The sequence below is a fragment of the Polypterus senegalus genome, chromosome 3 (assembly GCF_016835505.1).
Source record: "Polypterus senegalus isolate Bchr_013 chromosome 3, ASM1683550v1, whole genome shotgun sequence".
In the NCBI taxonomy this organism is placed as follows: Eukaryota; Metazoa; Chordata; class Cladistia; order Polypteriformes; family Polypteridae; genus Polypterus; species Polypterus senegalus.
In genome coordinates this window covers 182,015,268-182,027,738 of record NC_053156.1, presented here as the reverse complement: position 1 = coordinate 182,027,738, position 12,471 = coordinate 182,015,268, and the positions used below count along the sequence as shown (strand labels likewise).

At 38.8% G+C, this 12,471-nt stretch overlaps 1 protein-coding gene across 1 annotated transcript in view; it reads right to left on the bottom strand.

Moving 5' to 3' along the window:
• xdh (xanthine dehydrogenase) overlaps window positions 1-12,471 on the bottom strand; it is a 254,547-nt gene that overhangs the window by 236,585 nt on the left and 5,491 nt on the right. The window contains exons 2-3 of the mRNA XM_039748282.1: window positions 7,470-7,527; window positions 6,342-6,438 (exon numbers count right to left, since the gene is read on the bottom strand). Coding sequence (XP_039604216.1) covers window positions 6,342-6,438; window positions 7,470-7,527 — 155 coding nt within the window. The remainder of the gene's footprint in view (window positions 1-6,341; window positions 6,439-7,469; window positions 7,528-12,471) is intronic.

The following is a 12,471-nucleotide window of genomic DNA, read 5'->3' as shown; positions in this document are numbered from 1 at the left end:
TCGTGAGGGGGGCGTTGTTGTAGCGAGCCGCGGGGCAGTCAGCGATGTGGGCGTTTCTCACGTAGTGCACAGGTGAGGAACTGCCCACATCCGTGATTGCTCCCGTGGCTAATGCTACAGCTGTGATGGCCCCTCGTCATTTTAAAAAGAGGCGCGAGTCGGTTGTGAGGGATGGAAAAATGAAAAAAAAGAAACAAAAGAAAGAGGACGGAGGTTACTGGGAGCAGGAGAGGAAGCAGGTCGGTGAAAAGGGAGAGAGAGCAAGCGAACGAGCGCTCACGGACAGCTGCGAGGGCCTGGGGTGTTGGGCCTACACCCAGACGTGTGAGTTAGATGTCGCTCCCACTGAGCGATTATGTAGCGGGAGTGACCAAGGGAAGGCGACTGGCCACAGAGAGGCCGTGGAAAGGCAGCGGAAGTCGGGAGGCTTGGTGGTGGAGTCCCCAGTGTGTGCGTCCTGGCCATTGGGGTAATCAAGTCTCTGAGGCTGGGATGAGTGCCATACCAGAGCCAGGGATCGGAAGGTCTCCAGTCTCGAGTGTGTAGAGGAGGGCAGCTGCAGAGAGCGTCTTGCCTACTGCTAAGCCCAAACGGGATAAGCAGGGGAGACGCTAACAGAAAAGAAGCACCGAGCTTGTTTGTTGTTTTTAAGACTGCTTCCATGAGAAGATTTTACCTCTGGTTTTAAAGGATTGTTTTTTTCTATTTATTGGTTTTACCTCTACGTTCTTTTATTGGATTATTTATTTAATGAAACATTTGGAGTACTGCACTATTTATGGAACACTGTTTTGATTGTTTCTTTTAATAAAAGCACTGATGCATTTTTTTTGTCACCACCCCTTGCTCGAATTGTTTATTTGCCTTCACTGACTAGCTCACTCGGTTTCATTATCGACGGTGTTGGGTTCAAGTGCTTCCAAATATCAGAAGGGAGTGTGGAGCCAGAACCCACATCGTCACAGCATAGCTCAGCATCCTTTCCCAGGCTGTAATACCAAATTCGCACTAAGCTGCGAACAACTGTTATAAAAGTAAGGTGTAAGGGAAGAAAACCTGCTTTGATTTTTCTTAGCTCATCTGTTGTCTTGTCTCGAACAAAATATAATGGTAACCAAAATGTACAGATTTCATACACCATAACAACATACTGGCAATCAACAATTGAAATGTTGCTGCCTGAATCAAAAAGGGCTTTCACTTTAAATCCGTTGACGATGACCTCTCCCGTATGAGCCATTAACAAAGGGTTTGAAAGTGCACACAATTCGCCCCCCTCTTTCCATTTACATTCCACCTTACTCCCAAAGAAGGTTCACGCCCACAGAATTGGGGAATCTGGTACAAACTCTGGTTTATGCCGAGGGGGCAGATGAGGAGGGACATAATCTCCACAGCATCCGCTAAAGGACCGTTCTGCTCTCTCAAATTGCGGGACTGTCCTAGATGTCTCTATGAGCTCCATGAGCTCGTTTACATTAGCAAAATCTTCCCAGACCGGCTGGGTGAAATGGTCGGGAAGGTTGTACATTACTAAGTAGCAGGTTACTTTTTGCACTATTTGGTACATAGTATACTCTGAGGGTTTTAACCAACCTGTCACTTTTTCCCATAGAGCCTCAACTTCCTCTTGAGTAGATCTCTTAGGATCTATCTTCCAAGCTTGCAAAGACTTCATCTGCTGGTCTGGGGAATCCCCATCTTGTTTTGGGGCCTTGGTCCCTGTGGGGATGACAGCTCTCTCCTCCAAGAGAGCATAATAAGTCCCTTTCACTTCCCCCGTAGAGACCAGCCCATGTCTGTGTGTCCCATTGACACTCTCCCTATTTAATTTGTGTTGCCCAGAACTAGACAAAGAGAGCAGAGTCTGCACTGGTTCTTTCCGAAATCCAAGGCGCAACCCCGGGAAGGTTGGCCCAGGTACTCTCCCACCTGGTCATGATTCAGGTCCGGTCTCATTTTCTTCTGGGTTGTTTCCATCCTGCCAGCTACGCCACTGTAACAATAATGACCACAAGACATTGCAAAGGTTTGCGGCAGCCACCCGTATCATTGTTCCCGGCTGCAAAACTTCTTAATAATTAAATCCATGTTCACATGACTCAGTCCAAAACAGAACTGACTCAGTATTAACAAGATGGCAGCTTTAAAGGCTATTAAAGGAAGTGATGTCATCAGGACCGGAACTGGAAGTGACGTTGTTGGCTGCCCCAGAGCCAGGTGGGATTTCCCTAGAATAGTCTGTAAGAGATCGAGAGAGAGAATAAGTGCACTTCACCACCCCCTGGTCCGGCGTGGAATTACATGTATTCGAACCCCTTAGTTGCCTCCTAAACACACGTGTGTGACAACTGAAATGTTCAGATTAATAGCAAAATTTCTTGTTTCTTCTCAAAATATAGATTAGAATAATCATGATTGGTCAGGTGCACTACAGATGATATGTGAATCATTCATGTCGCATTTCTCTATCTCCTTCACTGTTTCTTTTGTGCTCATTACCTCACTTGTTCATCCTTGCTCATAGTTTGTGGCAACCAGCACAGCCCACAGACTTGTAATTAGGTAACTGTGTTGTTAGGCCATCCCTGAGGGTAGTGTTTCCTTTTACTCAGATATTGTAGAACTGCCATTGTATAAATTAACTCAATGCCTTTTCTGTTTATTTTTTATCTGACATAGAACCCTCTATGTTAATTTTGGCCCTAGGATACAAACTAGGATAGCTTATATATTCATCTGCACCTACTCTATGTCAGACATATTGAAAATTGGAGCAGTAAACGTGGGCCAAAGTTCTCATAGCAAGCATTCTTATGTAATTTTTAAAAGGTGAGTTAAAGGTAGTAAAAAGAGGTAAAACTGAGAAACTGACCAAATGGTAGCATCAAGTAAGGAAAGCATGGTCAAAGCCCTGATAATAACGGTGTGAATTACCAGGAAACCTGCAATATGACATTGTAGGCAACACTAAAGTACCATCAATAATTAGTGTGTTGGTTTGATGTTTACATTCAATAAGCTTTGTTTTCATATGCATAACCTGTATATGAATTACTACTGTTTCATATACTGTATATATATATATTATTTCCACTTTTTATTATTATTTTGCCTTTTCTCTTTATTGATATATTTTTGCTTTTGTTTTCATTATATGCTTCGTAAGTCTGTGAAAAATTATTTGTTTGGTTCTATCAGGAGAAAATACTGAGATAATGAAATACTGAATTACTGAGAAATTTTCTTTGTTTCCAAAGATTTCTGAAATTGGGGGGTTGCCAATACACTGATTGTTTTTTCTAAAAAAAAAGCATTACCTTAAAGTTATTAAAAATGTCTGACTGCACTCTGGCATTGACAATCCCCCACAACTGAAACCCCGACACACTTTGAGCACCTGGATTACATAATGGCCAGTACACTAAAAGGAATGAAGCCAATACAAAAACATAAAAAGCATCCTGGTCCCTACAAAAATACTTTTCCTGCTGATATTCATTTGTGTCTCCTGGCAGAGCATGTTTTGGACTGTCTTGAATGAATATAGTCAGTACAAAATTATTATTTGTGTTGTGATTGTTTTTTGCTCTCGCTGTGGCTTTGAGGTGGCATTGTAAGTAGAATGACCTTTCCACAGACCTTTCCCTGAACATAATGGTCCCTGCTGGGCATAGATATTATAAAGGTATACACTGAAAAAATTTTTTCATTACTTCATGTGATTTTTATATATTTTTGAATTTGAATTCAAACATGAAAACAATTTTTTTCTATCATGTAGCAGTGTTTTACAAAACACATTTTCAGCTATTAATCACAGTTTTTTTTATTGTTTTTGCACTATAATTTTTTAAATATCAATACTTTAATACTAATGTTCTGGAATTTAACCTTTTCTAATATTAAAATTTATATTTAAGGCTTCTCAAGAAAATGAACTACAATAAGCACTGTTGATTCATATGCAGGTACAGGTACCTGAAAGATCTGTGAATCTTAATCTTAATAGGTTAGCAGTGAGGGCATAAAAAATGTTTTTTCTGTGAATAACACAGAAGAGCCCAAAATTTAGATTGGATTCAGAAGGAATAGTCAATTAAAAAAGCTATGCTTGGTGCCACAAACATCATCAGATCTACCTTGGTGGATCAAGATAAAGTGCTGTTACCACCACTTCATATTAAGTTTGGTTTAAAGACATGGTTTGTCTCACCCCTGTAAAAAGATGTAGCCTGTTTTATGTATTTGTGCCAAAGGTTTCTGGGTTTGTGTAAGGCTGAATTAAAGGGTATGATGAACAACTGGGAAATACAGGCGTGGGTAATAAAAAAAGTTTTTGGTTAACAACAAAAATTTAAAGTATGAAGAATGTGATAAAATACATTAGTTAAGTTTAAATAATTGGCTTTTGTAAGAAAAAAATGGGCATTGCCTATTCTGTTAGGTTTTCGTGGCACACTAGACCTGTTAAGAAAACAGATTTAAAAAGAATACAGGAATCCAGCTGCAGAAAACCCCCACATGCATTTCAACCTAAAAGACAAAACTCCAGCTTGTAGTAGGATGTGCCTGGACTTAATCTGATAACACAGGTTTTAATCAGAGGTGACCAGACATCTCCCTGGGGGCCCCTCTGCAGACCTCTTGAGCCAGAAGGTGTGAAATGGACTCAAGCAAGGATGAAGACCAGTAATTCAAGGAATGACAACTAAGATGGACAGAAGAACCCACCTATTAGAAGACACTGATATTATAACCGGAGGTTAATTAAATCCAGAGAAGGTTCAACCTTCCTTTAAATCTCTCTAACCATCCTGATGACTCTATCTCCGGGATATTCACTGGACAATCACTGCACTTCCTGGGTTTTCTTTCGGGACACCCTCTCTGGGATTCTTTCAGGGATGGGGAACTCTCAAAAATGACTGAAAACATCTGAATTCTGATCTCTGAACCGACAGTTATGAGCCACCTTCTCCTTGTGTAGCTGAAAAGATTAAACTCTCTTCTCTTTGTGATACTGAGAGCTGAGATCCAGTTTTCCAAACTAAACACTGAGCACTGTTTGCTTAGAAGAAGCAATTACTTCAAGTCTTGTGCTAGAAAGACTAATGCCTTTCCCTATGAAGCAGCAGTAGGCAGACAGAGGAAGCAGCAGGAGCACTGACAAGAATCATGCAGCAAAGAGAACAAGTGCTCTCCAAAACATGAAGAATCTTCAATTTGAACCGGGAGCAACAGCAATTCAACATATCCATACAACAGCAGACATCATACATAAAGACTTGGGATCATAAAACTATGTATCTGTGCCAAGATACAGTAGGACTCTAAATACCAGTATGCATTCAGCCTATATGTTATGTTTCTCTGTCTAGTGTGTCTGTGTCTAGTCTTACTGTATATGCCAATATATATATTAATTTATTATACTTTTATAACCCTTGTGTTTCACAATAAATTGCATTCATTTGCTTCTTAAAATGAGTGGGTTTCAGTTACCTTGACATACGTCTAAAGGCCAGGGCCCTGCCTCCTACAACAGGCAAAGATAAGGTAAATAAAGTAGGAGCCTTGCCGAATTATTTGATTAAATACCAGAATTGCCAAAGGCAAAACTGATAATTAATTAACCAAGTTAAAATGTATTTTTAAATTCCACATTATAATGGCTGGCTGGCCATCTTATTGATTATTAATCAATCAAAAAATCCTACAGATGTAACAGGAGTCTCAAAGTTTACTTCTAGGATTTGCATTTTGAAATATTCCCTGAAAATTCTTGGGGTTGTGAGTGAAAAGCAGGGTGAAACAGTTCATCAAATATGTCAAGAACATGGAACAAAATGCACCCGGGATGTTGGGATATCAGTATGAATGCATACAACTGCTGGATGATTCATAGGGACACATCAGAAAAATGCACAAACGATGGGACACCAAATAATCAAAAGAAATAAGAAGTGACAAAAAATAGAGAAGTTATATGTAAATCAATTTATGTGTTTTTGTTTTCTTTCCATATATTTATAAATATTAGGTTAAAAAATAATTACATGTTAAATTGATTTAGAACAATATTGTATACATGAACAAACTGTGTAATTTGTTACAATTTAATTTCATTTCTTTTTAATTTTGTACTTAAATGTAACATGATGGAAGCATTCTAATTATATATTTTAATGTGTTCATGAATGAGTTGAAGGCAAGGTTATATATTTAAGCCAGTTGAGCTTAATACAGACGATACTGCTGACAAACAAATTCTGAACACAACAGCTAGAGTTATGTAGTGAGCAAGCATGACCAAAACTGATCTTTTGAAAAAGGGATACACAATCTTCTCTTGTGAAGGGTTATATCTGGAAACCATCACCGTACAGGCTCCACAGCCTCCTTCACCACATCCAAGCTTAGATCCAGTCAGGCCAACTAATGAAATCATAGATTAAGGGTAAAATGTATTTAAATAGTTGGATATTTCACAATGAAAACATGTTTAGTGGTAACAGAGGAAATAATGGATTTCAGCACAATAAGGATTTATACAGTATATGCTGGATCTACCTCAATGCTTAGTTGCAGGTTTGAATTAAAATAATGATCATACTCTATAAATATTTTTTGCTGCTCCAACTAGGACTGTTCTTTTGTTTTCCATCAATGTTTTTTCCAATCATACATGACCATGTTCTGTTCATTTGGATCTACTGTACAATATGTGAGTACTTATGGATCATTCTCATGCCAACATTAGTACAGTCATTAGCATGTTGGTCTTTGCACTGTTGACCAATCAAAAATTGTTGTCGGGGCATGTCATCTTAGGGATCAATAGTAGCAGATATTTAATTACTTGGGAACCTAAGATAGCATCAAGTGCAGGAATCAGTGTAGGAGCAATCAAAACAAAGAAAAAGGGTTAGGTAAATTGTTACTGTTTAATGAAGTAAGGCAATTAAAGGTATGAAATTCCAAAGAAAAAGAAAAAAACAATAGAAACAGGGGATCAAAAGAAACTAGAACCAAGGGTGTACATTAATAGGCACTTAAATAGTAGACCATGGCTCAGTCAAAATATTAATGGCAAAATATGACAGACCCTTTACCAGGTTTGTCATTGGTGATGAAAATCCACTCAAATTCCTGTTCCAATCTCAGGAGGGTCTGCTTGATATTAGGATAATCAAAAAAAAGAAAAAGGAAAGGATCTTGAATTGCGAATCACAAAAACCCAATGCTATTAATTAATTTTCATGCTATACCGCTACATGCTATATTTCTACTATATACACACAATTTCACTTTCCTTTATTGTCCTTTTTATTTTCTGACCTGGTCACTTTTTATTCACTGGCAGGCTACACCAGGACAACTGTTTTGAAAAACAAAGTGTAGAACACATTAGAAATGAAAGACTATTCAGTCTCTGGTGTACTTTGTGATGTCTTTCATAAGGATACGTTTTCTTCTTAAATAGGTCAACAGGGTCATTTCGGGATCAGCATTTTTTTCAATCACCTAAAATGTCAAAAAACAAAAGTAGTAAGAGGATTTTACTGAACATAAACTTATATCTGACAACTTATACTCTATCCAAAACTGGAAAGAGAACAAAATATACTGTAATGAGTTTGGTTGCTAGCATCTCATTTAATTTGCTCTACTACTTTGTCCCGGTGATGATAATGATCCTTCTTAATTTCTGCTAAACAATTAAAGGCAGGTTTACAGCAGCAGTGCAAACATGAGTTACATTCTTTTTGTAGAACTAAAGAGTAATAATAATTAAATATGAACTCTGCACACTTGAAAAAATAATACTTACAGTATTTAAACACTGTATTAGGATCTGTGTTTTAATAAACTCAAGAGTCGTGAAGAAACTTAAGTTGGTTGAAAGAAGATTAGTTGACAAGATGGCACCAGAAACATTACAACATGAAAGTGTGAGATGAAATTGGTACACCTTCTAAACTGATGGGTGCAGCACATGGTACCAACCAGGGCCAACTCGTCATATCGTCACTTCCTCTAGTAGAGTTGGGTCAGATGCACTTGCTGTCTGATGAATATAAGTCCTTTAGTATCCTGGAGGAACCTTGCATGCTTCCTTTTTTCTCCTTGTAGTGATGCTTCTGGGGCACCCTGCATAGGCTTAAAGTCCTCTAACTGCTTTTGTTGCTCCCACATTAGTTTCTGCAGGAACTATCCTGCTTCCAGTTTGATGTCCTCTGTCTCTCAACTCTGGAAAGACTCTGCCCCACAGGAGTTTTGGGTGTGCAGCATAAACCTTTAAGTCCCCTTTTCCTGGTATTAATCTTGACAACCAGACTTTCCAATAGAGTGTTTTTTAGTTATATAGATGGCATAAACACTAAGATTTTTTTCTCATATAGCTAGTTGAAAAAGTATCTCCTGCTTCTTTATATGAAACAATAAATCTTGTTTTCTTTCCTTTCCAGAATGAAAAGCTGTCAATTGTTGTACTGAAGCATCTCACTTGTAATTTTACTTAAGCTTTTTTGTATATAATCACATTAAGTCAAGTCAAGTTATATTTGTTCATAAAAGCTAACTTACATCTAGTGTGGCTAGCTGAGTGTTAGATACTAAACCCATTGTTTCAAAACAATCTCCTCTATTCCTTGATTAAAGGAGGACTTTGTGCATTTTTGAAACATGGCTCCCATTGAAGTTTATCTGGACCTGTATTCAATTCCCAAACCATTTTTGCATCTGTTGCTTAATTTAGATTATTCGTCTAAATCTCCATTTTGCAGTGACATATAGTATAATTGTTCAAAATTGATTTAATGTACAAAGAATCATGGGTCAAATGTAGATTTTTGCATTAAAAAATGTGTTTTAAATATGTCAGAAAGTATTGCAGTCTCAGCAACACAGCTCTAAAACAATTTTCATAATTACAGAAAATTGAACAAAACATCATAATTCAGTGTTGGTATTTTATTATTAACATTGCTTATTTGGCTAAAGCCTTTACAAAGACAATTTATAAATTCAGGATATCTGACAGATTTATACATATATGTTTTCAGTGGGAGTATTGGCAGGTGACATGACTTGCTCAGAAATACTGTACATATCTACATATAAATATACACACATACATACATACATACATACATACATATATATCTACATATATATATATATACTGTATATAGCAAAATCCCCATGCTTCGCAGCGACAAAGAACTGCTTTTAAATTTTTATTAAGAAGAAAAGAAAACCTTTTTAAACTGAGGGAAAATATACCAATAACTATCTGTTAAGGATCTCTTTGTATACCACGTTGTCAGTTCAGCAGTCCGGTTGTAATATGACCAAGCTGTGCACTGAGATTACTTTTGAGAATGCAACATATAGTTTTGTCCAGGAGGAAAGAAATGTTGCCTCAAATCAATGGCAACCTTTTGTAGGGTGTGTCCCTGAGATTTATTAATTGTCATCGCGAAGCAGAGCCTTACTGGAAATTTGAGGCATTTGAATTGAAATGGGAGATCAGAGGGTTTAAGAAAAGCAACACTGTAACAATGCACGGAACGAACCAACACACAATCGTCCGTGACTGAAAACGCCTTCTCCTGCCAGACGGAGGGATGGTAGTGCACGGCACTCAGTCGCAGAGTGTGGAACAGGAGGAGAGAAGGACGTCCATTCAGCTCCCTCCGTCATGCTAGTCTGCTGATTTCTCGTTCAGTGTGCACTGCCCGCTCTTGTGCCCACCTCCAACTCGTCACTTGAGTCGTTGTCGTCTTTGCACCTGTGACTCACGTAGACGTTTCATTGCTCTGTGCGGTTTTGGCTGCTTTTCTATTTATAATCCACCAAGACACCCGACCACGGTAGTAGCAAGGTGGGAGGGGGGTGTGCACAAAGGGTAGGGACGCAACCAGTGGGAGCGTATGAGTCGCACTTAGTGGGAATTCCACGGTTTGCAGCCCGAATGGGATTCAACGGCTTACCCACGCCTCTCTTGCCCGGGTAGACACACGCTCAATCTCATGCATAATTTTTTATTGCATGCTAAACACTTCTGGAAAGACACGGTTGCCTAAAACGGGTTGGTGTGAGAATACAAGTGAATGAAAAGATGGAACTCTGGAGAGAGCAAAATACAACACAATAGTGAACCCGCGGCATAACAAACGCTGCATAATTATTTATTGATGGTTGAACACTTCTGGAAAGACACAGTTGTCTAAAAAGGGAGGGTTTGAGGGTACAACAGAAAGTGAATGAAAAGATGAAACTCTGGAGAGAGCAACATATAATTGTCCGTGAGTGAAGAAGACACATGTTTGTCACGGATGTGAATTGCTGTATGTAGTGTGTAAAACAGTTTGCTATGGTGCACGCGGTCGTGCATCGTAACCGAAAACACGTTTTTTGAAGACTGCTTACTTCATTGTGTTTTAACCTCAGTTGTAAAGGATTGTTTTAAGGTTCCCATGGGATACCCCTCGCAAACTGTTTTACACGCTGCATATGGCGACTCACTTCCGCAAGAAACATGCCTCTATGAACAGTCAAGGTGGCTCGTAGGTACACGAGGCCTCTACGACAGACGAATATAAATGACGCCGTTCTTTCTGTGTCGTCGCGCCCGAGTTGGTGGGCGTGGCTCTGCAAGTTGTCGTCGTATCCAATGGTCTTGGAGTTGGTGGGCGTGGCTCTGCAAGTTGTCGTCGTATCCAATGGTCTTGGAGTTGGTGGGCGTGGCTCCTCCCTGCGTGCGCCATAGGTGTCTTACTTGTTGGTGGCTTAGTGAATCCACAAACACACCCGGCGTGCTTTCCATGGGTGTCTTGCCTTAGTGATTTATATATATAGATTGCCTTCAACAATGTTATATAGTGTGCACCCTGATTGTAATTTAAGACCCATTCCTCATTTTATCTAATAGCAGGAAGTTCATTGGGAAGCACATAGGTTTGGCAGCATCCAGATTACTTAAACAGGCAGTTATTTCTTTTAACAAGCAGTTAAAAATACTTATGACAGACAGTTAGAAATGAATCATTGTGTATGGTGATAGAAAACATAATGAAGCCTTTTTTTAATAAATGTTCAAACTCACAATCCTGAACTATGTTGCAGATATTTAAAGCAATTATAAACAGAACCACTTGGCTCAGAAGGAATATCCTACAACTAACACTGATTAAACAGCCGGTAATCAGGACACATGGACTATTTCCCTTTTATTAAAAAGAGCCTCCATAAACTAAGACTGATTACAATCATTTTAAACATACCATATTGACCTACAGACTGCTGGACTCTAAATCACATCTTAAACAATGTCTTTTGTTGAAATATTTGCATCTCTTAAATGACTGCTATTTATGGATTTAAACTTTATATCTTTATTAATATGAACCTTGTATCTTAGACCATTCTTTTAAAATCCTAGATTGCTAGAAATATTTTTGGAATGTATTAGCCTGTAGTAATTCGGAAAACACTGTTGTAGCGAGATGTTAAGCAAAAGTACACCCTTTTATTAGCAACTAGAAAGATTACAATATGCAAGTTTTCAAGGCAACTTTTATCAAAAAAAAAACATAAATCGACTTTCATAACAACAAAAAAAAAAAAACCCTCAGCACAAATAGAAAAATTAATTTGCTAGCCATCTTTAAGATTTGTTTCTCTCCATGCAAAAGTGTGGGGGCCATCAGGAATAATTTACAGTTTTACTGCAATGGGACGTTCCTTATGCAAATATACTATCCATCCATCAATTATCTAATCTGCTGTATCCTAACTACAGGGTCATGGGGGTCTGCTGGATCCAGTCTCAGTCAGCACAGGGCACAAGGCAGGAAACAAACCCCAGGCAGGACGACAGCCCACCGCAGAGTGCAAATATACAAAATTTATGCAAAATTAGTTTTCTGTGTCAGTGTAACACATCAAAATAATCTTACACATTAATAATAATATTAGTAATTCTTTACATTTATATAGCACTTTTCTCACTACTTAAAGCACTTCAGTGAGTGGGTGCCACTTCAACCACTACTAATGTCTAACATCAACCTGGATGATGCAGCAATTTTTGTACCAGTACACTCACCACCATAGCCAATTACAGACAAGGGATGATTAGTTGGCCAGAATAACTAGTTTGTAGTGGGCAATTTAGCCGTGACATTGGGATACCCTCTGCTCTTTACAAAGGTTGGCAAGGGATCTTTTATGACCACAGAGAGTCAGGACCTGTTTTTCGTCTCATCCGATGGATGGCACCATTTTTACAACATATTGTTCCCATTACTGCACTGGGGCATTGGGATCCACATTCAGACCACAAGGTAAGTTCCCCATGCTGGCTTCACCCACACCTCTTCCAGCAGCAACCCAAGCTTTCCTATATGGTCTCCCATCCAAGTACTGGCTGGGCCTGAACATGAGCTTCAGAAGGATGACCTG